General features: G+C 48.3%; 12 protein-coding genes across 12 annotated transcripts; 6 read left to right on the plus strand and 6 right to left on the minus strand.

Moving 5' to 3' along the window:
* Nucleotides 1-1,646: 1,646 nt before the first annotated feature.
* Nucleotides 1,647-3,171, minus strand: BX661DRAFT_183168 (uncharacterized protein). Its single transcript, XM_051536162.1, has 2 exons — nt 2,466-3,171; nt 1,647-2,430 (listed from the first exon to the last, which is right to left on the minus strand). The coding sequence occupies exons 1-2, from the start codon at nt 2,911-2,913 to the stop codon at nt 1,883-1,885; spliced, it is 996 nt and encodes a 331-aa protein (XP_051391546.1). The 5' UTR covers nt 2,914-3,171; the 3' UTR covers nt 1,647-1,882.
* Nucleotides 3,172-4,268, plus strand: BX661DRAFT_183169 (TIP41-like family-domain-containing protein). The gene is made up of 3 exons (XM_051536163.1): nt 3,172-4,009; nt 4,048-4,077; nt 4,104-4,268. Exons 1-3 carry the CDS (start codon nt 3,398-3,400, stop codon nt 4,197-4,199), a joined length of 738 nt encoding a protein of 245 aa, XP_051391547.1. The 5' UTR covers nt 3,172-3,397; the 3' UTR covers nt 4,200-4,268.
* Nucleotides 4,269-4,656: 388 nt separating this feature from the next.
* Nucleotides 4,657-6,857, minus strand: BX661DRAFT_183170 (Rtr1/RPAP2 family-domain-containing protein). The gene is given in 3 exon segments (XM_051536164.1): nt 4,657-5,455; nt 5,506-6,102; nt 6,120-6,857. The coding sequence occupies 3 exon segments, from the start codon at nt 6,678-6,680 to the stop codon at nt 5,036-5,038; spliced, it is 1,578 nt and encodes a 525-aa protein (XP_051391548.1). The 5' UTR covers nt 6,681-6,857; the 3' UTR covers nt 4,657-5,035.
* Nucleotides 6,858-7,347: 490 nt separating this feature from the next.
* BX661DRAFT_183172 (uncharacterized protein) lies at nt 7,348-8,147 on the plus strand. The gene is made up of 3 exons (XM_051536165.1): nt 7,348-7,636; nt 7,780-7,877; nt 7,901-8,147. The coding sequence occupies exons 1-3, from the start codon at nt 7,459-7,461 to the stop codon at nt 8,066-8,068; spliced, it is 444 nt and encodes a 147-aa protein (XP_051391549.1). The 5' UTR covers nt 7,348-7,458; the 3' UTR covers nt 8,069-8,147.
* Nucleotides 8,148-11,016, minus strand: BX661DRAFT_183173 (nuclear pore protein 84/107). Its single transcript, XM_051536166.1, has 3 exons — nt 10,780-11,016; nt 9,359-10,664; nt 8,148-9,314 (listed from the first exon to the last, which is right to left on the minus strand). Exons 1-3 carry the CDS (start codon nt 10,905-10,907, stop codon nt 8,205-8,207), a joined length of 2,544 nt encoding a protein of 847 aa, XP_051391550.1. The 5' UTR covers nt 10,908-11,016; the 3' UTR covers nt 8,148-8,204.
* Nucleotides 11,017-12,392: 1,376 nt separating this feature from the next.
* Nucleotides 12,393-14,580, minus strand: BX661DRAFT_183174 (P-loop containing nucleoside triphosphate hydrolase protein). The gene is given in 3 exon segments (XM_051536167.1): nt 12,393-13,179; nt 13,197-13,635; nt 13,647-14,580. The coding sequence occupies 3 exon segments, from the start codon at nt 14,385-14,387 to the stop codon at nt 12,455-12,457; spliced, it is 1,905 nt and encodes a 634-aa protein (XP_051391551.1). The 5' UTR covers nt 14,388-14,580; the 3' UTR covers nt 12,393-12,454.
* An 803-nt stretch (nt 14,581-15,383) lies between these two features.
* BX661DRAFT_193961 (pyridoxal phosphate-dependent transferase) lies at nt 15,384-16,712 on the plus strand (the record flags this gene model as incomplete). Its single annotated transcript, XM_051537831.1, has 4 exons — nt 15,384-15,804; nt 15,888-16,249; nt 16,312-16,389; nt 16,416-16,712. The coding sequence occupies 4 exons, from the start codon at nt 15,384-15,386 to the stop codon at nt 16,710-16,712; spliced, it is 1,158 nt and encodes a 385-aa protein (XP_051391552.1).
* On the plus strand, nt 16,672-17,515 carry BX661DRAFT_26907 (uncharacterized protein). Its single transcript, XM_051539025.1, has 2 exons — nt 16,672-17,364; nt 17,504-17,515. The coding sequence occupies exon 1, from the start codon at nt 16,860-16,862 to the stop codon at nt 17,334-17,336; it is 477 nt and encodes a 158-aa protein (XP_051391553.1). The 5' UTR covers nt 16,672-16,859; the 3' UTR covers nt 17,337-17,364; nt 17,504-17,515.
* Nucleotides 17,446-18,091, minus strand: BX661DRAFT_26898 (uncharacterized protein). The gene has a single exon (XM_051539024.1). The coding sequence runs from the start codon at nt 17,909-17,911 to the stop codon at nt 17,555-17,557; it is 357 nt and encodes a 118-aa protein (XP_051391554.1). The 5' UTR covers nt 17,912-18,091; the 3' UTR covers nt 17,446-17,554.
* Nucleotides 18,092-19,490: 1,399 nt separating this feature from the next.
* On the plus strand, nt 19,491-24,389 carry BX661DRAFT_198663 (uncharacterized protein; the record flags this gene model as incomplete). Its single annotated transcript, XM_051538247.1, has 9 exons — nt 19,491-19,589; nt 19,788-19,849; nt 19,924-20,013; nt 20,117-20,149; nt 20,273-20,357; nt 22,228-22,978; nt 23,040-23,548; nt 23,581-23,951; nt 23,993-24,389. The coding sequence occupies 9 exons, from the start codon at nt 19,491-19,493 to the stop codon at nt 24,387-24,389; spliced, it is 2,397 nt and encodes a 798-aa protein (XP_051391555.1).
* A 330-nt stretch (nt 24,390-24,719) lies between these two features.
* BX661DRAFT_198664 (uncharacterized protein) lies at nt 24,720-25,187 on the plus strand (the record flags this gene model as incomplete). The annotated part of the gene is made up of 1 exon (XM_051538248.1): nt 24,720-25,187. The coding sequence occupies one exon, from the start codon at nt 24,720-24,722 to the stop codon at nt 25,185-25,187; it is 468 nt and encodes a 155-aa protein (XP_051391556.1).
* A 267-nt stretch (nt 25,188-25,454) lies between these two features.
* BX661DRAFT_198665 (uncharacterized protein) lies at nt 25,455-26,522 on the minus strand (the record flags this gene model as incomplete). The annotated part of the gene is made up of 1 exon (XM_051538249.1): nt 25,455-26,522. One exon carries the CDS (start codon nt 26,520-26,522, stop codon nt 25,455-25,457), a length of 1,068 nt encoding a protein of 355 aa, XP_051391557.1.
* Between the last annotated feature and the right edge of the window lie 673 nt (nt 26,523-27,195).

Genomic DNA, 27,195 nt, shown 5'->3' on the forward strand with positions numbered 1-27,195 from the left:
TGTGCAGTCGCCTGTTGATGATATGCTTTCTGCCTCGAGCAAGCTCACGCGGGCATGCAGTGCTGATCACTCGCATCAGCATGCCGCTTCAACGCAGCCGCCGCTCGCCTCTGCCCCCTGCAGCAGCTTAGGCAGCTCGGTCAGAGAAATGATGGCGCCCACTCTGGCGCTGCGCCGGCATTCGGACATCCCTGCTCACTTCTTCCACTCGGAAACCTCGGCCTACGCCGCAGCCGTTGCCGCCACTGCGTCTGCTGGAGCCATGCTCCCCGCCGTTTCCACTGTTAACCGCTCTGCTACTATTCCGTCGTCAATTCCCGCTACTGCCGCTTTGAGCGAGTGCGCTGCGTCGTTGCAAATGTCTACTGCTGCCTACCCATCTCAGATTCCGCCGCCACTGGCTAATGTCTCTTCAAATGACATGCTCCAGCGGGCCGCCTACAACCACGTACCATCCTCGCGGCCAATTCAGCTGGTGCCCAGCCAGCAGCAAAGAAAGCAGAAGAGGGCTGGGAATGGCGACTCTGACCGGTACCATACCGCGCGGGTTCACCAGGAAGCCTTCGATGGAACCAACAAGCTACCAGTAAAGCACGATGACTTTTTGAAACGGACCGCCGACGAGCAGTTCAGCCTGTTGGATCCAGCGAATCTGCCCAACTTTATGATTCCCACTGTCCCCGGAAATGGGCTTGGCGCATTGGGCTCCGGCATGTCTTCAGTGGGCTTTTCGTCGCAGCCGCCGATGCCCTACGGCGGAATGGGCTGGTCAGCCATGCCCTACAGCGGTTGCGGCAACTCCCAGAGCCATCCCTCTATGCACTCTGCAATACCGCAGCCCGACATGTCCATGCTCTTCAGCGGCTTGCTTGCGTTAAATCCCAATGGCGGCGGCGGCGGCAACGGCCATTCGTACCCGAGCATGCTCAACACCCCTTTGGGCTGTCTGGTATGGGCAGTGGGCTCAGCACTGCCACTGCTGCCCCGGCGACGCATCCTGGAATGAGCCCCGCTGACATGCCGTTTGGCATTGACGCTTCAAGCTCTTTTTACCATACGCTCCTTTTGCTTGCGCACCAGAATCCCAATTTGGCAGGCAACAGCAGCGCTCAGCGCCAAGGTGCTGCTCAGCAGAATCAGCACCAGCCGCAGTCAAACAGCAGCGGCCACTTGCAGTTATCCAAGGCTTTGCCTTTGAGTCCCTCTGAGACTTTGCCATCTGGAAGTCCCCCCATCCCAAGTCATTCTCAGCAGCAGCAGCAGCAGCAGCAGCAGCACGTGGCCATGTGCGACAGCAACAACAGCGCACTGATGTCTCCGATCACCCCATCTGCGTTCTCGCCATACGAAGCACGCAACCAAACAAATAAGCATGGTGCCATGTTCATGCCCACTTCAGTGTCCTCCTCCTTCCCTTCGCTAGTTTCTACAGCAATGGCTGTTGCTGCTTCTGCTTCTGCCCATGATGGCAGCAGTATGCTTGGCGTGCCCTCGAACACCACTGCAGATGTTTTTACTGCTTCAAGCAAATGAAAGTCCTCCTCGGGTCATAGTGGTTACAAACAACCAGTTGGTGTAGACTAATAAAAATTTTATGTTTCTTTTTCACTTTTTCTTTTCTTTTTTCGCACTGTGTAGTTTCTCTCCTTTTTTTTCTTTGTTGTTGTTCAAAATTTTTATTGCTTCTTCATTACGCACACTTGATTTTTCTTTCTTTTCCGAAAATCGTAATATACGAATAAAAGGATATAAAAGACACACACACACACACATATACAACATTACACATGTGTTTGTGTTTGTATGTTTGTACACATTTGGCACATGTATAAAATTCGATTTTTTTATGGATACAAGTTTTATTTAGAAAGGGAAAACAAACTCATGGAAGCAACATCTTGTATGGGTACCCGGGCATTTTCATGCGGAACACACTATTCAAGTAGCTGAACGACATGATCAGTGCAATAACAAACATGAAAGTGACGAAGTTGCGCTGATCCACATTCGGTATTCTCGGCACATGCCTGACCAGCGCAACAATACACAGCGCGCAAACCGCATACGTAGCGGCAACAATCTGGGTCTCCACACCATACTGCTGGTTATTCGTCGGAGCAAACAGGACAACGTCTCCAGAGCGCGTCTGGCCCACATACGGCGGCGTATTGATCCTCGACCACATAAACCCGGAGCTCATCAACAGAACAAAGAGAATCGTAACGATAGCCCAGATATTGCGCCCAAGCCGCTTCAGATCAATATTCATGTACACCAGAAAGACAGCGTACGCGGCGGCAATAAGAACGGCTCCGTTGGTCAGGTACTTTAGATAGTCCGCGGGAATATCGGGCTTGAATTCGACATCGAAGAGCTCGCCGAGTTTCTGCGCCATACCCTCCGGCTGGCTGTCTTCGTATTCAGTTTCATCTCCCTCGGGCTCGCATTATCGAACTTGTCCGGACCCTGGCTTGCCGGGAAGATCATAAACCTGGGAATATTGTCAATCCCCATTTTCCTAAAAAGCTCCTCTCCATCTTCCACATCCAACGAAGCAAAAATAATCTGATGCCCATCCTTTCCGCCCTTGTTTTGTTGTTTTTTCCATCCACGCGACACCGAACGCAGAGTGGTGTCTATGGCCTTGCATGGTCCGCATTTGTACTTCGGAGCCAGCGCTGTTAGCTGAACGATGACGGAGTAGTCTTTGGTTTCGGCTACGACGTGTTTCATGAAGAGTTTGAGGTCAAGTTGTGCTAGTCCGTCGGCATCCTTGGACGCGTGTTTTTTCAATTGGCTGAAGGATTGCGCATGGGTTGGGCTGGGTATTGTGAGAAGGAGGGTGATGACAAGGAGGAGGAGAGAGGGCGCTGCGAGGCGCAGGGATGCTCTGAGAGCGGAAAATAGGCTCATTTGCCTTATTATTTATTTTTGGTTCGTTCTCTCTTTTATGAACTGTGGTAATGCAAGATTGCAAAAGGAGTTTTGTGGTTCTGGTATGGTTGTTGTAGCACCGATAGTGTCCAACGAGAAACCTAGAGCGGATTTGATTAAGAAAATAGTGAATTGAGAGGAAGAAGAAGAAAAAGAAGAAACCCAAAGAGATAAAAAAAAACTAATAGTGAAAAATAAGAACCGACAAGGACCGAAAGCAAAAAAATGAATTTGTAGTTGGTCGCCGCTTTAAAAAAAAATAAACAATCAAGGGAGGTTTTTTTCCAGTCTGTGAGACCACTCAATCTTCAACACGTCACGCTAGCAAACGTAAATAAATCGAATTTTATTGCTTTCTCTTTTATTCTTTAAAAAAAAACTTAAATTTCCATAATTTTCTAAATTACCACCTTTTTATAATCCACAATCCACAATCCTCTTTCTTTTTTTTGTACTCTAAAAAATGTCAGCCGTCGTCGAAAAGATAGAGTCTGAACACATCGGTGGCGTGCGGCTAAACGGCTGGGAGATAACCAGCTGCCACATGCCCATCCTCAACAACACATCGATCGAGGAGTACGAAAAGGAACTAGGCTTTAACGTGCCCGAGATGATATTCGGCAATAATTACCTGCGCATACACCACCTCACCAGCGGCCACACCCTGGAGCTACAAGCTCTGGATGCGCTCAAGATGGTCGACACCAGCCCGCAGTCGGCCAAATCTGTGCAGGTGAGTATTGCCCAGGGCTGGTCCGAATCCAGCAAGCGCAACCGCAGCGACATCACTGATGTAATCAAGCCCTTTGACTGGACTCTTTCGACAAAATACAGAGGAACATCAACTGGTGGTCTGGCCTTTGAACCATCCAAAACAGGCATTGACTATGCCAAGTTGATGGTGAGGGAGGAAATTCACTTTTACGATGAGAACGTCCTGTATGAAGACGATTTGGGCGATAATGGCATATCACAGCTCTCCTATAAGGTGCGGGTCATGCCTTCGGGGTTTTTTGTGCTGCAGAGGTTCTTTATGCGCGTCGATGGCGTGATTTTCAGGATATACGATACCAGGGTCCACCATGATTTGGGTCGAATAGGGTTGTGCGCGAGTTTAGCACGCGTGAATGTGCCTTCGAGGATGTCCGTCGGCATATGCCCAAGAAAAGCATGATGATGAGGATCTGTCTTTGCTCAACAATATTTCGTTTGTCGATGGTGCTATGAAGGACCCAAAGATTGAGTGCGAGGTGGCGTATGTGTAGTTTGAAGCAGTTGAACTTCACAGCTTGTATTTTTGCACTAATTAGTTGCAATAAATTAAATTAAACCACTATATTTAAATAAATGTTTAAAATTAATTTTATGCTTTACAATATTAGTGTAGCTGGCATGTGATATAGAATAAAACACAATATTTCATTAAAAATGTTGAAAGTGTAACATATAATGAATACAATATTGAAATTGCTTTGTCTGATCTACTATACCATATGTTAATATATAATTAGACATGTGGTGATTCTCATCATATAAGCTTGGTCGAGTTAGTTCCTTGGGAGTCAAATGAAATCAATGCTGAGCTAGTATTAGTCAGTTTAGGCTGCCTATAAAATAGCAAGAAGACAATGCTCAATGGGAAATTTTTTAGTTTAATTTGAATAAATATTTATTAACCTTGTAAATTTTGACTTTCACTACAAAACACACACATCTGACTGCCATTTGTATTGTGCTTGCATATAGATATGTTAAAATTATCATTGTAATTAGCGTTTAAATATACTCATTAAACGTTCATTTCACTCACTCCCTTCATGTATGCTAAACTTTGTTTGCGCGCATTCTGGGGTAGCAACTTGCAACTGCAGTGAGGTTTGGCTTGAATTGTATAAGCTGATGTCTTATAGTTATTTTCAATCAAAAGTCTACTTGGCGGCTCAAAACATGTCCCTGCGAGTGTAGTCACAAAATACCTGGCACTTGATGTATTTTGATTTGCTGGGTCATCTTATGACAGTTAGGTCGACCATCGGATCAACAATTTAATACATCGGATTATTTAATGGCAGAATAATAAAAACAGCCCCGGCTCAATCATTTAGTAGGGCTCGCAAAACCGCCGCGAGATCATGCGTAGCGAGCTGGCGTCCGTGCCAAGGTCCTCGAGCATCTCGTCAAGCGCCCGCAATGCTGCCACGTCGCCACTTCCACCTGGCAGCACCAGGTCGCCCAGATCATCCATAGATCTTGCCAGCGCAAAAATAAAAGCAATGCACAACAGCTGGGCCTCAGGCTTCTTGAACACTGCCATGCTGCTGCCCAGCTCGAGTGTCGACACAAGCACCCTAACTTCGTTCCGTGGAAAACGCTTAATCCCTACCTTGCTGCCAATAATGTCCAGCTGCGACATTATTCCATTCAGCAATATATTATGCCGCATGGACATGGACTGGTCGCCCGGCGAAATGAAGTACTCGGTCGCATTAATCCGCTGCGGCTCGCCGTCTGCGTATGCGAGCTTAGGTCGTGCAAATATTTTTGTGTCATTTCTGTTGATATGCAGTCGACCAGCGTCCACATGCGCCCAAACAGCGACAGCGGAGGCGCGCCTTTGCCATTGCCATTGCCAAACACGCTTGAGAAATGACCGTTATCTTTGGAAGGAGCAACCGTGGCAACTTTAAAGTCCAACCCACCAAAATTATCGTTGTGGTCATCTTCGTCTTCAACTTCGTCGTCATCGTAATCATCCTCGCTGGCCGAATCAAAAGGCTGAAGGATTTTTTGCGGATCGACATCTCTACCCTTTGGCACAATTACCAGCACCTCGCTGTTGTCACCCTTGCCGTCAGTTTTTTCGGCACGGGCGGCACGGGCTTCTGCCTTCAATTTTGCTGCTGCCACAGCTTCTTTCTCTAGTCTGCGGACACGTTCAATGTCCTTTTTGATTCGCACAGAATCGGCCTCAGGCGCAAAACCGTCGATATCCGCAAACTGCATCTTGCCCAAACGCTCGTCGATGTCAAAGATCGCGGGGCCAGACTCATGCTCGATAATTTGAAGCGGGTTGGCATCGGCAACGGCCTTAGTTATGCGCATCTTGGCCAACAGCGATTCGCGATACCAGTCTATCAACGACTTGTCGACATTGGCCGCACCAGCGCCCTTGACAATCCTTGCACGGCGGCCTTTGGAACGAGCTCCTCGAGGTTCAGCGGCATAATCTCAATATCGATCTTGCTGTTCCGATCGCGCATGTAAATGGGCTCCTCTGATAGCTGCTGCTTGTAGAACCGAGACCCCACCATGCACCTATCACCACAGTAGCTGCGCAGCTCCTCCTGGTCATACACCTTGCGTTTGGCCAGCGAAATGTGATACCGCTGCACAGACTTTCTGGGCTTATTGCCGCACAGTGGGTAGCCACACAAGTTGTCCGATGTGCGCTCCTCAATAACGCTTTCAAAGTCTTCAGGTGTGAGGTAGCGGGAGGCCTGCTTGAGTTGCGCCTCGGATGTCGGGTCAAGCAGCTTTTCCTGCCACCGCAAAGTGAGGCTCTCGTACTGCGCCTTTGTGCGCACGCTCTCTTTGATCACTTTTAGTTTCCTCAACTGTGCATCTTTGGAAAGCCTGGCTGGCTTGTTTGTGGTGCGCTGCTGCTGCTTCGTTTTGCTCTGCTTGGTCACGGTTGTCAGTGTCAATTCTGGCGTTGCCTCTGGGGACGCTGCGCTTTGAGTCGCCATTCTCGAGAAATGTGGTTATAAAGTGATAGTGTATTGAATTGCAGATGGATTGGCCGATTGAAAAACTGTGGGAAAAAAAGACAACAGGAAAGAAATGTTTACAAATGCACATGCATAGTGACAGAAATACGAGTACAAAAAAGATGCCTTTTATAAGCAAAGCAACTATAATTTGATGCGCTGGACAAAAACGTCCACACATCGCCTGAGAAAATAGATCCATAGATCCATTGATCCACTTGCCCTTTGACAAAGCCCTATCCTGTGGTGTTAAACAACTGACGGTTATAACCGGAATGGCATGTGAGTAAATCAATCCGTGTGCTGCCTGCGAAGATGCGTAGCCGCAGCAGAGGGTGCCTCCTTGACTTTGCACCTGGCTGCTGTTGCTGCTGAGTCCTGCCAAATGATCGCACTTGATCACCTACCTCTGGAAAAGGTATTAACGCACTTACCTTTTAACGAAATGAAAGGGTAAATGCGTAAACACAATCTCCAAGGTTACCACCCAGGTTTGGGGATTTGTTGCAGTGTCTTTGGTATTTTAGCCATTACAGAATAAAAATCACGATTAAATTACCACATTTTAATCACAACCGTAGCAAGCCGGCTTGATGTAATTATTTTCGAGATAAAACCCAATCACAATTCAATAGGCACAGTCAACTTTCGCTTTGCTATAAATTCAAACATTTTTCTTCTTCAATCCACCCATTTTTTTACATTCTACACTTGTACAATTTTTCCCCTCTTATTTTCAAATCAACAAGCATAGAGAATGGCTGACCATACACACAATGAGCCCAAGGACTGGAAGAAGGAGACGGCCAAGTACACTCTCGGCGGAGCCGCATTCGGTGTATTTGTCAGTGCATTCCAGACAGCCTACGGCCCAGGCAAGGGTGGATCCGCTCTGGACGTGTTGACTAAGAACGGCAGCACCATTGGCTTCATGGGTAAGAACAATTTGATATGAAAGCAGTGGGCGCAAATAATTCATGCGACAGAGGGATGCAGACCAAAAATATAAAACTAAATACGTTTTAAAAATACTTTCAATTTTTTTATTTATCCTTCATTTTTTAAAATTTTTGTGTAGCTGCTATGGGCGGTATTTTTGCGGGTGTTGATGCGGCAGTCGTACAGATCCGCGGTAAGGATGACTACGTGAACTCAGCGGTGGCTGGCTGGCTGCTGGTCTCGTTGCTGGCGTGCGGAAGCGCTCGATCCCCTCTGCGCTCGGTGGATGTGCGTTCTTTGCCACGGCCATGGGCACCTACGACTACTCGGGTGGTTTCGAGGGAAAGATGCACGGCATGAGCCGCAACCAGCGTGACGAGTACCGTGCTGGCTTGTTTGCGTCGGTCGATGACCTCAAGAAGCAGTAAACAGGAGCGGTTGGGATCAAGTTTATTTTTCATTCACACTCGATATTTCCACACAAAAAAATGATATTTAAATATTTAATGTTGAATATTGAATGCGCGATGCCTTTCATACCAAAAAATAAAACAGCTGCCCCACTCAAACAAGACCACCAGAAATGGATGATGACGGGCCAGCCAGCAATGGTGGCTTGTCAGCTTGCATCTCTTGCTGAATGCACAGGGTCTCGAATGCAGACCGCCGCATCAGCCCCATGAACGCAGCCAAGCGGCCGCGAGGGTGTGCAGGAGACGCCTTTGCCAGTTGCCGGTAAATGCCCAGGCTCTCGTCGGCAACCAGCTGAGCCAAATCAAGACTGTGCTTAAGGTTCTGCGGCACCGCATCGCGCGTGTCAAACAAAATCGAATGCAGTCGGAACACCGTCTCGGGGATGTATATCTCGCGCAAACGAGCCAGGTCATTCAGCCTCTGCGCTAATTCGTCGCTGATGATCTCCAGAGAGTCAACATCAATGCACAGCGTTTGGGTGCTCAGCCAGTCTACCTCCAGAAGTTGAGTGCGGAACATGTGGATGGCCCGCTCGGTGGACGCCACTATTGTGTCCTTCCACTCCAGCCACTGCGTCTGCACCCGGGAACCCAGCCGCCCTGTATCCACGGGCTGCTTGCACAGCGTCTCGGCCCAGGTAGAGTAGTGCGCGTACGCGTCGCACAGGCTAAGCAGGTGGATGTACTCGTGCACATGCGACGCAATCCCAGCGCTCTGGCCCCGGTGGTTCCCGCTGAGATCCGCAAACAGATCAGACGACATAGAGACAGCATCGCTATTCTCGCTGCCGCCGGTCGCCGGAGAAGCAGGGTCACGCACACCCTTCAGCCAGTCCTGCTGCACAAAGTCATCGGGCAGCGAGTTGAGCAGCTGAGTCGCAGCGTTGGTGCGCCCAGCGAGCAAGAACTGCCGGACAAGCCTGGATGTCTCCACCAGTGCGTGTTCATACAGCTGTGGGCTGCTGGTGATCCACTCAATGGCCCGCACTTGGTCGAGCTCCTCGTCGGTGATGGGCTCGGCGGGCTCAGCAAGCGCAAACTCAGTTTCTCCCGACATTGTGCTGCTAGCGGTAGAAGCATACTTGAGCAGAACGAGCTCGGATGTGCGCTTGGCAATGGCATCGGCATCAAGTCCTTGCTTCTCGCCGATCCTCAGTAGGTTCATGCGCACAGGAATAGCATCAGAAACAGTCTGTAGGAACTGGCGTAGGCCTCAGTTTGCTTTCTGGCGGGCAAGTGCGAGACATATGAGGCAACCAGCTCGCGGCGGTCTGTAGTCAGGTGACCGATATACTCCCCGAGCAAAACATCAACTGCGTCGGAAGGCATGTCAAAGCCGAGGCTGCGCAGATACAGTGCCGAGTGAACGACAACCCTAAGCAGATCGCTCTCGTCGTCGCTCAGCTCCTGGGCGCTGAGCTTGCGCGCAAATTCGATCACGTAGTCCTGGAATGTGTTGGTGATTATGGCCATCTGCAGCGCGTGGAATGGCTCGCCAGCCTCACTGCGCAAAGATGCAGACTCGTGTGTGGCCAGCGAGTCAAACACCTGCTTGATATCGCGAACGGACGGGTGCTTGCTTTGCACATGGCCCAAAGACGTGTTTTGCGCGGGCGTGTACAGTACGCTGGCGTCTTTGATGCCCTGGTCGATCTGCGACTCGACCATCGTGTTGACGTAAGCCCACACATGATCCTCCCAGCTCCCACTGACCAAAAGCACCTCGTCCAGACGCCCGCTCAGAGCGGCGTAAAGAGCGCGCTCATACAGCTCATTGTTATCGTCCTGCGCCAATGCCGCACACGCCTGCTTCCAAAGAGTGCGGTTAATGTTGCCCGCTGGGTGGGGCGGGCGCACGTCAATGTCTGTGGCGTCGCTGCCGTCAACGGGAATCTCACTGTCAGCCTCCAGTTTGGGGTCACGCCAAAAAAGACCGCCCTTCAGACTGGCCGCGCGCCAGGGCTCGTCGCTCTCAATGCACAGGTCCATGGCGTTATCAGCGCGCCCGCGCCTCACGTACTCGAAAAGCGTGCGCAGCAATCCGCACTCGTATTCGGCATCCTCAAAGGCCAGCTCCTTCCTCTGCCGAGATGTGGAGTCGGGGTCTGCCTCGGTGACAATGCGCCCCACTATGGCTGCTGCCTTCTCGGAACTCCCGGCCAGCCGCTCGCGCTCCTTGATATTTCGGCGCGTGTAAAACAGATAACCCTTGCGCGTCTCCACGGGCTGGAACGGGGGTGCGTTCTCCTCAAGCCACCGGCGCACCTCGACGTACTCTGAGAGCTGACTATTGGCCACCATGAGCTCCTGAACGCTGGAAAAAGCGGTCGCTGTGATCGACGAGTGCTTTTCTGGGACACTGTGCTCGTCGCTATCGTTGTCCTCGCGCATGACTGAGTCCTCGGAATCTTCATCGGCAGGCACCTGCGCTCTCAAGGCGTACAGCCGTTCCAAAAGGTCCCACGTGTTACTCTCGGACTTCCAGTAGCCAGCCTCGTTCTTTTTGTAAGAATCGTCAACTGTAAATGCGTCGCTGGCAATTTCCTCGTGCCTACTTGAGGGATAACAAATAAGCAATAAAAGCAGTTAGCAATGAGAAATAAAACTCAAGAACCTTATCATTATTGTTTCACCGATAATTTCGGTTGAATTCACACTTCACATACCGTTGCTTGGCTAGCTGGCTGAATAGTCGAGCCTGAGATGTGTTGCTTTTGTGGCTACCGCCCCCGTTGTGCGTGTACTCATCCTGGGAATCCACCACAGCAGCAAATTCGGTGGTGATGTCCAGCATGCTCGTGATTTAAAGTGATTTTGAAGTATATAAAAGAATAAAAAATTATAATTAAAAGGACGCAGCAAGAAAAAAAACGAAACAAAACGAAATGCGCGAAACGTGAGCTGATCGCCAAAAGCGCAAAAAAAGAACGCGAAAGGGGAACCGCGGTTCGATAAACCCATATATGAGAGCCGCAACTCGCCAAATCATGATTTAGCACACTACAGCAGATTTGGCGCTTTGTTAAATATAGAAACCAAGATAGCTGAGTGCAATTAATGTCTAATACATTAAATGTTGGTTAATTAGACATGTACTTTTAGTATAGGTTTGTTTTTTAATAATTGGGCACATTGGCGCGCCACCAATATATTAATGCAAAAATAGGGGGGTTATGTTGCCCTTAAAAGATACGCAGATGAATATTGCATTTTCAGACAAGGTCATAAACGGTATGGGTTAGCTCTCATTTGTAACATATTGTTTGTCTCATAACAACAAATTCAATAGTTGTGTATTAATTGTGGCTGCTCCCTATGTATTGAAATTTTGTCAATCCTATAATATCAATATATCAAAATATTATAAAAAAACAGTTTTAACTGTCCGAAAAATACAGATAATATGAATTAATAGTTCCAAGAGAATATCTCAACCAAAACACATTTGCACGATGCATTTTAAATCTATTCAAATCACACAAATATTTATTCGCACAGAAGAATATAGGCTTGGTTCAGTTATGTCTCTCCATGCATATATGTCAGCTTGCATTCTGGTATTTTCGTGTCAGCAAATTTTTTCTCTATAAATCTAGTCAGTGGCTTCGATAATCTGTCATTTAAAGAAATATGTAAGGCGTACATGAAGTCATGTACATGATACGTGAAACAGATAATGACATTATGTATTCAACTATTTATTGTGCTTGCGAAGCGTATTCTGCTATTGTCCAATTTGTGCACACCCCACTCCTCTTTTAAACATCTGCTATTTATTGGAGGGAGGAGGATTGAATAATGCCAACCCCTGCTTTTGTTACCCACTAGAAATATAAAAAACAAACGATATGGTTACTTTTACTCTCCTGCATTCACTCGCAACAAAATTAACAGATTGACAGGCAGGTTTGCTAGTTGACATTATTTATATAAATAGTATAAAGTTTTGATTTCAATTCACTTTACAAAAATATTAGACATTTATTAATCGTTGCAACTTGAAACAAGAGATATCTCTAAATACGAGCCCTCATTTTAAAAATAAAATAAGAACTACCAGCAGCACGAACTTCAAAGAATGCATTCTGCCAGTAAGATTGTGAATTGCGCAACTAGCTCTTGCAGAGACTATCCCCCGCCGTCCCGCCCTCCGCAAATCTGGGACGCTTCTTATTAGAAACACAAATCAACAATGCAGTGATGTGCACCAGGTTACCAGCAATAATTGGAATGCAGTTATATATCAAACAGTTTACTTACCCGTGTTTGCTTTGCGTGTAATAAAATGTCATTTTTTGTGATTGGGGAAATAAATAGGAAAGATTTGAAAAAAGAAAACAATCAGAGATCCTCGTCAGAATCAGAGTCAGCAGCCTCCTCGACGGGCTGCTTAAAGTACGTGCCAAAGTTGTAGTTGTCTCCATCGGACTCGTCGGCAACCATCTCGTCGTCCTCGGTACTGGCCTGGGCTCTGGCCTTCTTGGCCTGCTTCTTCTTTTGCTTGCGGTTCTCGGCATTGATGCTGCCCATGCTGGAGGTGGTCTCAGGAGCAGCGACCTTGTCGCCACGCACAGCGGCCTTGGCCTTGCGAGCCTCAGGGAGATCGACAATGTAGGTGGTGTCCTTCTTTGCAGCCTTCTCACCTGTCTTCTCCTCGTCATCCTCCATGTCCGAGTCATCCTCCTCCATGGCGTCGCTGTCAACGGACTCGTAGTCAGACTCTGAATCTTCGTCGCTGTCATCATCCATGTTCATCATCTCGGCGTTATCAAACACCGCGCGGCCCTCCATGACGACGGAGCGGCGCTCAGCAGCGACATTGGTGCTGGCCTCGGCCAGGACCTTCGAGTCCATGTCTCCGAGAAGACCGTCGATGTCGAACTCCTTGGCCCACTGGTTGACAATGACGGCGCGGCCGGCACCGTGCGCAGCAGCGGCGTCACCAGCGGCAGTCTTGCCCGATGCAGTGTCCTGCGACATACCCGGGGGCAGAGTATAGTAAGGGATCTTGCCCTTGTTCCAGTCATTGAGGATAATCGGGCGGCGGCAGGCAGATCGGCAATACCCTGGCGCATCAGCATACCGCGCTGGCGGGCGAGGCGCACGAGGAAGTCGCGGGTGTCCAAAAAGGCCGGCACGTTGTACATGGCCTGCAGCGCCTGCGGCTTGCAGCGCTGGACAATGAGATCGACCGGAGCAATGGGATCGTCCAACAGCTCAACCTTGATGCAGTTGCGCAGCATCATCTCGGCAATGGCGGTCTTGTCCATCTTTTGCGAGGACTTGACGGGGCTGTTGAAGACAATTCCGGGGCAGTCCATCAGCTTGAGCTTAGAGTCGAGCTGAATCTCCTGCACAAACTTTGTAAAGCCCGGTGTGGAGCCAACACCGCAGACACGGGAGCGCTTGAGCGAGTTGATCAAGGACGACTTGCCGACGTTGGGGAAGCCAATAATACCGACGGTGATGGAGGTCTTGATTTTCTGGTTGCGCGAGTAGTTCTTGAGCAGCTGAATCAGCGACTCGCACCCACGCACTCGGAGGTGCTGAGCGTGAGGGCCTTCTTGGTGTTGGACACGGCCTGACCGAGGTTCCGGCGCTGCTCCTGCGTGGACGCCTTGAACGCCAACGTCGGGAACTCGTGCCTCAGGTAAGTCAGCCACTTCTCGACAACGCTGCGCGGGACCAAATCGATCTTGTTGAGGATCAGAATGATGCGCTTGTTGGCGCCGGCATCCTGGATCATGCGCTCGATCTGTGGGGCACGTGTGCCCAGAGGATCACGGGCATCCAGGACCTCGAGAATAACATCGGCGTGCTGCACAACCTTCTGGAACTCGCGATAGTACGCGCGCTTCGAGTTGTCGCGACGGCCCGTGACGGCGCCCTCGCTGATCTCGTGCCCGCCCATTTCCTCATCCGAGATGTCGTGCTCCTCAGCAAAGGCAGCCTCCCGCCTCATCGCGTCGCTGGCCAGCTCGGCGAGCGTCTTTGGGATGACGTCCAGCTGGCGGTTGTTGTTGTGCTGCTGAGACCGCGCATCCTTCTGGCGCAGCTTCTCCTCCTTGACGGCCTCGCGGTGGCCCTCAATCTCCTTCAGCACCTTGTCCTTGAAGGGCAGCAGGTTGGGGATTCCCGGATCCTTGTTGACTCTCTTGTGGGGGTTGCGCTTGGCATCGCGCTTGTCTTTGCGGTGCTTCTCCTTCGACCGCGTGTGGATCTTCTTCTGTTGCTTGATGGACAGACGCTTGCTTTTGTGCTTTTTGGGGACCATTTTTAAATACTCTCTATATACTAAGTGTTATGCTGACGATACGGGCCTCCGATTTTTTCCCTTGACAAATTAATGTATAAACAAAATAATAGGAATAGAAATGTGCAAAGTCTTGGAACAAAGGAACGACGAGAGCAAGAAAGGAAAGGGAGACAAAACTGTGCCTGCCGTGCATGTAAAAAATTACAAGCGCTGTTTTGTTGCAAACTCGTTCACTTTTTTTTTTTCGAGAAAAAGGAAAAAAAAGCTGCTGTGCCAAACTTTTTTTTCTCCTTTGTTTCAACTGATTTGATTTTCCTTAATCATATAATACTGTAGGCGTATTTCACAATCTTGATTTGCACCCTTTCAAATATCTGGCAAAAACGCAAAGCAGCGCAAGGCTTGGTTGGCCGATTAAACTGGCCCTGGCCGCTTGTTCAAACTGTGGTTCTGAAAAATGTGTCACTACTATATTCAAAACTCGAGCACGAGACGGACAAAAAAACAAAATTTCAAAGTTAAAGACAAAAATAAATAAATGGCAGCAGATACAGCTCGAGATTTGAGGGAGACATAATGGCAAGCGTGAGAGAGTTCTAGCTCGATTTCTGCTTTAATGGCTGCGGCTGGTGACACGCCTCATTTAAAATTGTTTTATTGCTTTGGGTCGCGTTTTCAAGCAGGCAAGCCTGGGGTATCATAAAAATGTGACTCTTCAAAAGTAAGCCCGCCCGCAAAACAAAGAAGGCGATCGAAATTGCCTGTAGATATAAAATAACGGGGGTGGATACCGGCCAACCAATATTTGATCCCAAGCTTTCTTTTCTTTTTATCTTTAGCGAAGCAAACACTCCACGTTTTAACACATACCTTTTTACATTATTTTCTTCGCACCATGAACTCGCTGATGCTCAAATCCAAGGCCGCGCAGATGCTGCTGACTTCGGGCATGCATATCGGCGCCCGGCAAACGATAAAGTCTCGGTACGCGGATACCGCGCCACCAGCTTCCAGATGAACCAGGGCGCCGCCTGCAAGCAGGTCATTGAGAACACGGAAAAGTTCATAGTCAACACATACTCGCGCCCAGCACTCGTGCTCTCGCACGGCAAGGGTAGCTATCTGTACGACACTGACGGCAAGGAGTACCTTGACTTCACTGCTGGAATTGCTGTCGTGGGACTCGGCCACAGCCACCCGGCCGTTGCTGCCGCCGTGGCCGACCAGTCGACCAAGCTGGTGCACTGCTCAAACCTCTACCACAACGAGTGGGCGCCCAAGCTGGCCCAGAAAATTGTCAGCGCGACTCTCGAGTCATATCCGCAGGGCACGCAGGGCATCTACGCCAAGGACGACAGCGGCTCGGACGCCACCGCGCGCGTGTTCTTCTCCAACTCAGGAACCGAGGCCAACGAGGGCGCGCTCAAGTTTGCGCGTAAGTACGGCAAGCTGGTGGCCGAGCAGGGCATTCTAGGAAAGACCGCGTCGGAGGCGCTGCGCGGCGATCCCAACCTCAAGTGCGGCATCGTTTCGTTCACCGGCGGTTCCACGGTCGCTCGATGGGCGCTCTGAGTGTGACGGCTAACCCAAAGTACCAGAAGCCCTTCACGCCGCTGATCCCGGGCGTACAGACCGTCAAGTTTAACGAGACGCGTGAGCTCGGTGCTTTTATTGACGAGCGCACGTGCGGTGTCATTGTCGAGCCCATCCAGGGCGAGGGCGGAATCCATCCGGCGCAGGTGGACTTTTTGCGCGCTCTGCGTCGCCGCTGCGACCAGGTTGGCGCGCTTTTGATTTTTGACGAGATCCAGTGCGGGCTCGGGCGCTCGGGCAAGATGTGGGCGCACCAGTTGTACCCTGAGGACTGCAGCCCCGACATTGTCACCATGGCTAAGCCGCTGGCCAACGGTATCCTATCGGCGCCATTTTGGCCAGCAACAAGGTTGCGAACATTATGAAGGTCGGCGACCACGGCACGACCTTTGGTGGAAACCCGCTGGCGTGCCGTGTCGGCTGCGTGGTGCTCGATCACATCAACGACCCGAGTTCCTGAAGCACATTTCGACTGCTGGAGAGGTGCTCGAGCAGGAACTGACCAAGGTACTGGCGCCATTCATTGGCAATGTTGTCGTTGAGATGCGTGGTATTGGTCTTCTCCGCGGCGTGCAGTTCCGCAGCGATCCGTCAAAGATCGTTGACATTGCGCGCGATAACGGCTTGATGCTGGTCGCCGCTGGAGGGAACTCTGTCCGCCTCGTCCCGCCACTTAATATTTCCATCGCTGACATCAAGAAGGGTGCTGCTATCCTTGGCGAGTGCGTCAAGCAGGCCAACTTGGCGTAATATTTTCTCTCGAGTATAATATTTTCTCACGTGGGTTGTGCCCGTAAATGAAAGCAATGCACATGTGGGGTAATATGCCAGAAATATGCGCCAGCTGAAATTCAAATAAACGATATTAAACTCATACAAATACACTTTATCTCAACCATGGTCAAACTCGCTCTTTGCATCAAAGCTGATCTCAACAACGTTACCGACCTGCGTCCGGCGGACTCTGAGTATAGCTGGAACTTTAAGATCAAGTGCACGAGCTGCCACGAAGTCAGCGAAAACACCGTCACCATTGCCTCTGGTGACAACAACCAGATCTCGGGCAGCCGCGGCGGAGCCAACCTGGTGATGCGGTGCAAATTCTGCAAGCGCGAAGGCTCGGCGTCCATTGTTGACGGGCCATTCCCCTACACGGAGGAAGACAACGGCTCGATGAAGCGTGTGCTGATTATTGAGTGCCGCAATCTGGAGCCCGTGGAGTTTGAACCCCGCGACGGGTGGGTTGCCAAGGGCCTAGAGTCGACCACGGTGTTTGATATTGATCTGACAGAGAAGGAGTGGTATGATTATGACGAGAACGCCGCCACGGATGTGTCGATTACCGAAATGAGCTTTGATTTTGTGCGCGCGTAAGGATGAGCGGTATTTTTTTGATTAAAAGGTATTTTTACGCAGACAATTTTGATGTGTTTAGTTGATACAAGTCATTCAATGCAGAATTAACATTTATTGTGCAAGTACTTTAAATTACAAGGATTTATTGAAAATTTTGGTGTATATTTTACAATGTTAAAAAACAGTAGACCCAGTTCCAACAATAAAAAATAAATTGACGCCATGCACAAGTAAACCTACTGTTTACTCGGCTCTGACTTGAGTTCAGTCTTTGGCACAAGCTCAGCGTTTGGCTCAGACAATGTCTCAAGGGTGTTTTGAGCTGTTATTGCAGCCTCTGGCGCGGTCTCTGGCGCGGAATTTGGTATAGCATTTGGTACAGCCTCTGGTGCAGTTTTTGCCTCTAGCTCCAACTTACTCTCCGACTCAAACTTCACTTTCAAATCATTACTATTATATTGAGAAGAACCAGGCTTCGTGCCAGTATTGATTTGCTTTATGCATTGCAATGAGATTTCTGTATCGCTACCATCACCAAACAAAGGTTGGTCCCCATCACTTTTATAAGCTTCTAAATTGAACGACTCGTACATCTAGCTATTTCCCCGGTGTCTTCCGAAACATGGCAACACATGCACCGTACGCGATTGTTCCCTGTAGAACTTCTCTTTTTATTCTCACATACCATTATTGTGGTTGTAGTTGTAGTTGTAAATGCTAAACTATAAGGTTTGAAATGGAAATAATAATAAAGTTGAAGAGAAGGAAGAGACATAAAGTGTGCTAAATTATTTTGCCATTTATTTTATAGCATTTGCAGTCGACCACACAACGCAAAATTGACCAGTGCCCATTGTTTTACATTGCAAAGTACAAAGTACAAAGTATAAATTGCAAAGTGCAAGGTTGAAATCCCAAAAAAAGAATTAAAAGGTCACCTGATTTATTATTATGATCACAAAGTATCATACGCGCTCCCTGCATGGAATAACGTGGAAGCAAACTGTGTCATATGCGATGAAAAATGTGGGGTAAGAAATACTTCATTTCTCCATTTTTTTGCCTGCCTAAAAAACTTCTTTTTAGGCGTAAAACAAATTATTTATCATTTCCCTAAAAAAGAAGTCTCACCAATACCTGAATTAAAAATGTATTTTCCATTGAACAATTCCATAGAACGATTCTGTAGAGCGATTCCATACAAAATTTCGGGGTTCAAATATTTTTATTGGGATTTTATAGTTTTTATTTATTGGAAAATACTATAAAAAAGTCTATAAAATGGCTGGTATTCGGCACGCTCTGTACCAACACCTATTTTTCAGCATCATTTTGGGCTGGAAATAGCAGGGAATCAGGGCGCTGGCTTTTGGGCTTTTAAACACTTAAGCCAGTACTGATGCTAATGTCAATGCCAATGACAGTGCTGGTGCTTATTATTGTTTTGTACGCATTGGATATAATAATCCCTCCCAAACGCAATAAATTCGGTGAGACTTCTTTAGTCAGTTTTAGCTTAGTAAAATATATTTATATGCTCTTTGGAATATAGTCTTCCCATTCGACTTTTTATATTTATATCTATATTTTGTATGCCCATTAGCATAGAGGCGCTTCTCGGCCTCTGCAAAATGCTCTGTCCCTATTTTCTGACAGTCCTGCGCAAACATGTCGTTATCGTCCACCGTGTTACAACAGCCACATATGAGCTCGCGCAGTATATCTTTTTACAAGAGCTGGATAATAAGGGTTTAATACCGTCGACCATTTAAATCAAAGTTTCTTTAAGGAGTGTTTCATCGCCCTTTGTCTTGGAGATAAAAACAAACCATGCAGAAACATGAACAACGCAAATGACAAACTCTTCAACAGGCACAGGCACACGTTCGTTGAGGAGACCAGGTTTGAGTGCTTACATCTCACTGGTGCGGCCAATGTTGCTAATTATGAGGGACTGGCAATTCTGGTGGCGTATAAATCTCATGCGTCTTAGTGCCTTAACAAGCAGTTAAAATATATGGTTTACATAGCACTTGATGTAAAGAAAAGGACTGAATGGCAATATAAGGAACTTACGAAGGAGAATGGCCACACCAAAAAAGAAATACAACAGCGGATTAGTAAGGATATCAGAATTTCAGCAGAGCCAGGAAGCAGATCAACACCAAACAAATGTCAGATCCTGTGTTTTGCGACGGGATGAAACACCTAATTGAGAGCTTCTTTGGCACCTACCCTGAGTACTACAGTTTTGGCGACAAAGGGGCTCCAGTATGACTCTGTGGCCAATACAATGAACCACACTGGGGCTTTTGTTGGGATTTTCCGGTCTTTAAGTCTCAACAAGGCAATGAAGACAGTTTTCCTCTTCTTGATGAGGACACTATTGTCCAGGGTTTACTACAATTGACAAGACCATCCTTGCATGGTGCACTATGTCACAACAGCCAACTCAAAGCACTGCACAAGGATAGTCTTTGTCTGGATATCAAGGTCCCCAAGATTCTGCCTATGAGGGAGCTTTTAGTCAAGTTCGGAAGGGCCATTTGTACGGATGGCGTAGAAATAATCGTATTATCACTCACCGCAAACACACGGGTTAAAGGATCAAGGCCAAGAGTATTTCACAGTCTCAGAAAGGCTCTGGAAATGCTGACAACAACAGCAGCAGTAGCATAGTCACCAGGAGCAGGTGGTCGCAACAGGTGTTAATACAATTCCGGCGGTAAAAAAACCTCGCCAAAATTTATAACATGGCTTGCTCCAGTGCAAATGGAAAACTGCTTGCAAAGCTTCAGGCCTGACGGAGCCAAGACCAAGAATGGCGAAAAGTGCCATCAGGCAGACGAAAGTGGAATCGTGACATGGCTGGGTGTTAAACTTTCGCATCATCCTTAATGCCCCGCTTAAAGGCCAGCATCCTCCCCGTTTCTCGCGCAAAAAGGCATCGTCAGAGTGGCCGAATCCGAGTGTACAGCGACACCCGAGACTTTGCTCAAGTCCAAGCCCAAGGCCAAGCGTGTGCGCAAGAATTCATCTGTCTCTGCTTCTCTTTGCAAGAAGCAGCGAACTGGATAATATCGTCAACCATAGTGGTCTATTGCCACTAGTTTCTAAATACTTTATCTGGGAGAAGGATGTCAAGTATATTTGTAGCCTCATTCTTTCTTATAGTGTATGTAATTTAATGTCGCGTATTTAATTTTCTAATCTCAAATTAATAGTTGTAGAGTTAGTATATGTGGATATAATATTGCCAAAGTAGGTCGTTAATTAATTTTTCGGCATATGTTGGGAATTTGGCCAACAAATAAATCAGTGGCTTATCAAATTCATTAATGCAATTGAAATCGCAAAAAGTATGTTGGGTCATGCACTCTGTAACTCTTTAATTTGTTTGTTCAGAGTACTGTTATTCTAAAAAGTAAAAAACGAACGAACTTTTCAAGACGAACAATGAAAAAACAAGCATATTTCTACTTTGCACTCAAAATCTTTAGAAAAATATTTTGTTCAACGCAGGACAATGATATGCCAATACTGCAGCTTGCAATTGAAAAACGTAAAAAAACAATAAAATTCAAGTCAATCCGCGCACACAATTGCTCGTTTTAAGACAATGTTTTTCCGATCTACAAATGAAACGGAAAAACAAGTAGTAATCTTGTCATTAGTGCCGCGTACATAACAATTGTCAAAATGTTATTTTGCATGGAAAAACATATTTTTCTTCGCCATTATTTTTTTGGTGGCTATGCCAGGTACTGGGAATCCAGTGTTTTGTGCTGGCTGCATAAAAATCAGCATACTTTTCTTTCTGTGCAAAACAACGCATGTTATTGTTGTGAAAATTTTATGTGCTCGCCATTTTTAGGATCGGGCCTTTGTGAGTTTAATGTTGATCATTGCATGTACACTAAGTGCAACTGACAAACAGTTCGTTTTGGCTATGCAAAAAGACAATAACAGTCGTGTTGGATAAAAATACACTCGGAGCGATTCTGGCTGTTGTCATTTGCCGCCGAAAAATGCGTTGGGAAATCAAAGTATAATAGCATTGACATTGCCAGTCTTGGGTGGTCCAGCCTGGTCCAATCTGGTACGGTCTGGTACGGCCGGTCTGATATGGCGTTCTCAGTGCAAATGAAATGGCATGCGCGCAAATGCACGAATTAAATTGTGGCATATAAAAGGGGGGAGGGAGCAGCTACGTCCTGTCCAGGCTGTTACCTTTTTTGTTGAATTCTGTTTGTTTATGTGCTTATTAAAAAAATCAACCCCAAGCTTGCATAATAAAGAGAGGGCTTGTGCATGTAATTAAATCTCAAACCAAACTCCGAGTAAACGCGCAAACGCCATTCCTTTCTGCTTATTTACCCCCACTTTTGGCAGTTTCCCGTTTCCACATACAGACGGACAGCTTGTTGTTTTTTTTACGCGCCTTTGTGTTTCTGGGTTCCATTATATTGTTTGGCTCTTCTTATTCTCCTCTGCCTGCTGAGGCTGTTCGTTGTTGCTTTCATTTATCCAAATTCAATTTTATTTAAATTCAAAAAGGGCGGTGACGAAGCGTATTACTTTCTTTTCGTTTTCGTTTCGTCTTTCTTTTTCTCTTGCTCAACCTTTCTCGTTTGTTTCTTTTGTCCCTCGCACCATTATCATCATTATCACCATCACAGCCGCCACCGCCGCTTCCCGCCCTCTCGGGGTTTTTTCGTACTTGCACTATTCATTTTCCCTTTTATTCTTTGTCTCATTCTCATTCACATTCCTTTTATATCTTATCAACCTGTATAAAACATATTTTTTCGCTCTCCGCACCTTGCTATCGCAAATTTTGATCGTGCAGGCATTTTTATACCTCTAGTATCGCACCTTTAGCTTGCCAGTGTCGACCATGCATGACCAGAGGGCGCACTTTACAGAACCGTCCAGGCAGCATCAGCGGTCGGCACTCTCGGTGACCATAGATAGTGGAGCAGTAAAGGCAAGTCATAGCGCTGCCACAGTCGGCCCATCGTCCAGCTCGCCGACAATCCAAAGGCCCCATTACGCACAACAGGCCGCACACTCAACAGACGCTTCAACCTTCGAGGGCTTGCGCCACGCGTCTTTTGCCGAGGCCGACCCCAAGGGGTGCGTGCCGGTCCACCGGTCGGTGCTTCGTTTGTTTAGGAGAAAGCAGCAGGACCACCACCGCACAAGCTCAAGCGTGTCGCATATGGAGGCCTCTGGATTGCGCGCCAGCGCCAGTGCAGGCACTGAGATGAGCGACAGCACCAGCAGTACAATGGACTTTGGCGGATACATGCGCTCAAAGAGGATTAATCGGGCAATAACCACGCTCAGCGCCCAGCGTACACGCAGCGAATTGGCCATTGCTGGCCCGCCTCCGCTAGTAGCCGCGAGGTCAGATCAGAACGTGTATGCGCGGAACCCGCGTCCACAATTGCCGCCGAGCTCCATATCAACCCCCGCATTGGCGACGGCATCCGGTAGCTCAACCAGACTGCATGTCTCACAGACCAATCCACGGTCGCAAAAGGCGTACAAGGGAACAATAGTGCCGTTGAGATCGACATCGGCTTTAAAGGTTGTAATTCCGGCTGTCGATGGGTTGGTTGAAGAAATCTCCGAATCCATGGCTGCTTGCGATGTCGGTGATCGCCGGTGATCGTGATCGTGATTGCCCTCGTCCTCGTGCTCGCGCGACTTTCGAAGATGACATCACCGATGCTGCGAACACGGGTTCTGGCGCAAGCACGGATATGGCCAATGTTTCCCGGATAGCAGAATCCACGCCAAGCTCAATAAAGCCATTCAAACTGGCCGCACTCCCTGGATCGAGGCTGTCCCAGATGTCGCGGTCGCCGCGCAAGTCCATATCGTCGATAAACATCAAACAGGTGCTCTACAATAATCAGGAATCCGACGTCGACCAGCACACTGTGTCCGACGACGAGGTGCTGGCAAACACCAACTCGGAGGTCGCTGTGCATGTGCTGCCCGATGACAGCAGCGATTGGAACTCAGACTTTAGCTCCCCGACATCATGGCGCCGCTCATCCGATCGGCCCATGTCTCGGCGGTCGCCCTACCGCCTTACCGCTGGCAGTCGGCTCAAGGACCGCGCTATTGACCGCAGCGTGCTCGATGCCCAGCATAAGGTCTTGCAGCAGGAGAAGTACCTCTTGCAGATCAGCAACCTCAGCACGCCCTGGCAAAGCTGCGTCCGCTTATTCTGAGGTGTTTGGTGTTTGAGCTGCCCGATCGCGGCATTCGCATTGGGACGTCAGCTTTTGTCAGTGCCATTCGCGAGCCGTGTGGGTCGATCGAGCCCTCTGTCGAAGAGGAGCGGCTGTGGGAGCTCTGGCGCCAGGCCGAGGCGCTGCTAACCATCATGGACAACGACAATGTGCCCATGAACAATGTCGAAAGCAGGCTGACGCTGAGCAAGAAGCGTGCCATCATGCTGGCATTCAGCGACTGGGAGCAATACTCGCTCTACGTGCAGGACGCCTGGGACAAGGCCCGCAAGGGCATCGATCAGTCAGATGACGAGCATGATAGGCGGCATAGCTTCAGTAACGACATGCCCAGCGAGGACCCCGGGGCTGCAGACATGCAGGGTCAGTGGGGAAATCGTCTCCACGCACGAGCTACGACGGATGCAGTGTGGCCGGCGGGTTCTCACCAACCAGCCCGCGGGCGATGATGAGGTTCTCACTGTCGAAGCAGCGCAGATGCCGGCGGCAATCAGTGGTTGGCGCCGCGCCAGCCAGCCTCCAGCGCATTGCTGACGAGGCGACTTCCATCAGGGAGGAGTGCGAGAAGCTGCTCGCACTGATGTCTCCGTTGTACCGTGATGGCCGGCTCAGCGCGAGGAGCACAATGACGGCGACCAGCCCTGCCGCTGCCACCGTTGTTGCGGCAGAGTTGCAGCCGACAGCAATGCCCACTCCGCCTTTGATGAGTGGCAGCTTCAGCTTTAGGTCCAGTCTCAGCTTCGACAGCAACAATCCCCGCCCCTCGAGCATGTTGATCGATGAGGCCCACCTAACCACCTTTTAAAAGGGGGGCTATGTCTTTATATATACACAAACCAGCAGCAAAAAGCAGCAGCACATTCCAGTACATTTCCTTCTCATTTTTTTCCTTCTCTTCATTTTCATTTCATTTACATATTTCTATTCGCACAAATTTTTTCTGCTAACGAAGGGGAAACCCCCGCAGCATACAAAGCGCGATTTGGCAAAGGAAAAGCTTTAGACGTTTCCCTACCCCTTTTCTCTTTTAATTTTTCTTTCTTTTCTAATTCGAATTTTTGTTTTTGTACTTTACTCCATTCAGCCTTGCATTCATTCAATTCAATTCAATTCAATCAACTATTAATCACCCGAAATGAGCTCTTCAAACATGGACCTGGACACGCCCGAGGACACCGGGTCACAGCAGAGCCAACCACAGCGCGCAAGTATCCCGGCGACCTTCACACCACCGCATTCCACCAACAACACACCCCAGTGCACAAACAGCGGCGGGCCAGGGGCACCAGTTGCGTCCCCATATGGGGGTTACCGCGTTAATGACAGCGCCGGACCCGAGTCTCCAGCTATTATTGGCGGCAGCGGTAGCAGCAATATCCATGCCTCGTATGTCGACTATGATCGTGATTACGATATGGAGCAGGACTTTGGCGGGTTTGCCGATTTTACTGACGATGTGCGTATGCGCAACTCTGGTAAGGGGCATCGGTTTGGTGGTGGCAGTGGCGGTGGCGGCCATGGTGAGGAGGTAAATGAGGCTGAGAGAATTGTGCATTGCGATTTCTTCAATAATTTTGGCAACGACTGGATGAATCTACAGTGATTACAGCCAAAACAAGCGTTTTGACACTCTTTTAGTTTTTTTTTTAGTTTTGGCCAAACTTGACAAGAGTTGAGTAGAGTTAGCATGCACCATCTACAAAAGATCTGAATATTTGCATTAATACAAATATAACTTACAAATTTATATTTTTTTCAAATAAAAGCTTGAATCGTTAAAATTTTACATTAAATATCATAAGGTTAGAAATATACACAAAGATAAAAATTAATACCGAACCAGCATCGGCCACGGGCATTGTGCTACGTGTTACGCGTGTAGACAATTATCCTTAGCCGCAGCTGGCGGATCGCTCGAGCTCCTGAAGGGCGACATGTTGATACGGCGCGACTCGAAAAACTTTTGGTGAAAGTGCACCGGTGGCGGAGAAAACAATGACGGACCGCTCGTTATGAGACATCCCGGCGAGCTCACCGACTTAATCATGCTTGTAGTCCGAGGGTTGATCAATAAAGAGAGATGGTGCTGCGACAATGTGTCCGAGGGTGCTCCATCGTAAAGCCAGGAAATGGATGGCGACTGCGGGATCATTTCAAAGTCCGAACTCCCGCAGGGGCTTGCGAGAGTGCGCGGCGATATTGGCGTGTCCATCGAACTGATCATCTCAAAGTTGCTTCCCGCCGGAGAAAGCCTCGGGATGTTCGCTTGGTCACCAAGACGGTGGACTTCATCGCACTCGGCGAATTCATCCTCAATGAGCCCCATATCGTTGTAGTTGGCATCAGCGGCATTATCCACCTGTGTCATGGTCGACTCCATGTCCAGGGGTGAAGACCAGGGATCCACAGAGGATATGGTCGTGTTCGTAGAGGATATGGTCGTGTTCATGGGCCTCTTGTGCAGCAGTTTGTCGTATCCAGTGTGTTGGGCGAGTCCTCTACGCCATCGTCCATATCTGCACAGCCAGTCGCACTCAGGCCCAGACCCCGCAGCAACGAATTCGGACGCGACTGGACTGGGACTGAATTGGTGAACGTGGCTTAGACCGGCCATCGGTGCCTGCATGTGATTGCCCTCGGACAAAGTACTCTCCTTATTTTTCGCCCGCGCTGAATATAGGCGGCGATCGACACTGCAGTCGGGGATCGACACTTCCTTTATAACGATTCTGTCAGTCTTCTGTAAACGCAATTCAGATTCCGCATCTAGGCGCATGGAAAACACAGACTTTGCAGTCCGCGACACTGAGGGGACAAAGAGGCTTCTTTGGCTGCTACAAAGCGACGCAGAATCATGCGCCAAGGGAAAGTTCAGGGTTGGATCTGGGAATTTTAGGGTGATGCTGATGGCCGGGTCGTTGCTAGAGCCTTTGTGCATCGTCTGCTTCTCGTCCGCGGTCGTTTGCGAGTCAAATTCTTCAGTGACAATGTCGAGCGCAGACGGCCTCTTGGAGTATTTTGTTTGTTATGCCGCTTGTTGTAGCATCCATAGAGAAAAACGCCAACGCCCCCAAGGACAATTCCAGCCAACAAGAGAGAAGTGCAAATAACTGCCAGCAGCCAGTTCTCCATTATATGACGCTGAGCGGGATATAGAAAGAAAAAATAATAATCAGAAAATTAAGAGAAAATGAGTGAATAAATAATGTTTGCGATCGAGTTTCTGATAATGCTGCTGTTTAGAGTATAAATTGTGCAGTTACAATTACCACCAAACAGAGCTTTATAAATCAATTATTTTCTGTTGATGAACTGAAGCCAGAACAAAAAAGCAGTCGATTAATTGAATGAGGAGAAAGAAATATTATAAAGAAGGGATTGTGTGTGGGTTGTGTGGGAGTAGTTTATTTGCAAAATGCACCAAGAGTTGTTGCCACTAAGAGCGAGTCAAAAAATTAGTAAAGATAATGAATCGCTATTGTGCTTGGGAAGAGGAAAATATAAAAATCGAAAATTGGATGTGAAGAACTAAAAGGTTAAAAAAAGACGAGTGCTGAATTTTGAAAGGGGGGAGAGAAATAGAAAACGTAAACAAGAAAAAAAGATATCCG

Source organism: Kickxella alabastrina (assembly GCF_025024165.1).
Source record: "Kickxella alabastrina strain RSA 675 chromosome Unknown BX661scaffold_12, whole genome shotgun sequence".
NCBI lineage: Eukaryota > Fungi > Kickxellomycota > Kickxellomycetes > Kickxellales > Kickxellaceae > Kickxella > Kickxella alabastrina.

Excerpts from the sequence above, each read along its gene's own strand:
- BX661DRAFT_183173 (XM_051536166.1), bottom strand. The coding sequence starts at position 10,907 with ATGCTGGACATCACCACCGAATTTGCTGCTGTGGTGGATTCCCAGGAT. Across the intron at positions 10,665-10,779 it reads AGCCAGCTAGCCAAGCAACG|GCACGAGGAAATTGCCAGCG; the intron begins GTATGTGAAGTG and ends TCCCTCAAGTAG. Across the intron at positions 9,315-9,358 it reads GCGAGCTGGTTGCCTCATAT|TTCCTACAGACTGTTTCTGA; the intron begins GTCTCGCACTTG and ends GGCCTACGCCAG.
- BX661DRAFT_183170 (XM_051536164.1), bottom strand. The coding sequence starts at position 6,680 with ATGGCGACTCAAAGCGCAGCGTCCCCAGAGGCAACGCCAGAATTGACA. Across the intron at positions 5,456-5,505 it reads TTGGGCGCATGTGGACGCTG|CTCGCATACGCAGACGGCGA; the intron begins GTCGACTGCATA and ends GCACGACCTAAG.
- BX661DRAFT_26907 (XM_051539025.1), top strand. The coding sequence starts at position 16,860 with ATGGTCAAACTCGCTCTTTGCATCAAAGCTGATCTCAACAACGTTACC.
- BX661DRAFT_183169 (XM_051536163.1), top strand. The coding sequence starts at position 3,398 with ATGTCAGCCGTCGTCGAAAAGATAGAGTCTGAACACATCGGTGGCGTG. Across the intron at positions 4,010-4,047 it reads TCAGGATATACGATACCAGG|TTTAGCACGCGTGAATGTGC; the intron begins GTCCACCATGAT and ends GTTGTGCGCGAG. Across the intron at positions 4,078-4,103 it reads GTGAATGTGCCTTCGAGGAT|CATGATGATGAGGATCTGTC; the intron begins GTCCGTCGGCAT and ends GCCCAAGAAAAG.
- BX661DRAFT_26898 (XM_051539024.1), bottom strand. The coding sequence starts at position 17,911 with ATGTACGAGTCGTTCAATTTAGAAGCTTATAAAAGTGATGGGGACCAA.
- BX661DRAFT_183172 (XM_051536165.1), top strand. The coding sequence starts at position 7,459 with ATGGCTGACCATACACACAATGAGCCCAAGGACTGGAAGAAGGAGACG. Across the intron at positions 7,637-7,779 it reads CAGCACCATTGGCTTCATGG|CTGCTATGGGCGGTATTTTT; the intron begins GTAAGAACAATT and ends ATTTTTGTGTAG.
- BX661DRAFT_183168 (XM_051536162.1), bottom strand. The coding sequence starts at position 2,913 with ATGAGCCTATTTTCCGCTCTCAGAGCATCCCTGCGCCTCGCAGCGCCC. Across the intron at positions 2,431-2,465 it reads GATCTTCCCGGCAAGCCAGG|ATGAAACTGAATACGAAGAC; the intron begins GTCCGGACAAGT and ends AGCCCGAGGGAG.
- BX661DRAFT_183174 (XM_051536167.1), bottom strand. The coding sequence starts at position 14,387 with ATGGTCCCCAAAAAGCACAAAAGCAAGCGTCTGTCCATCAAGCAACAG.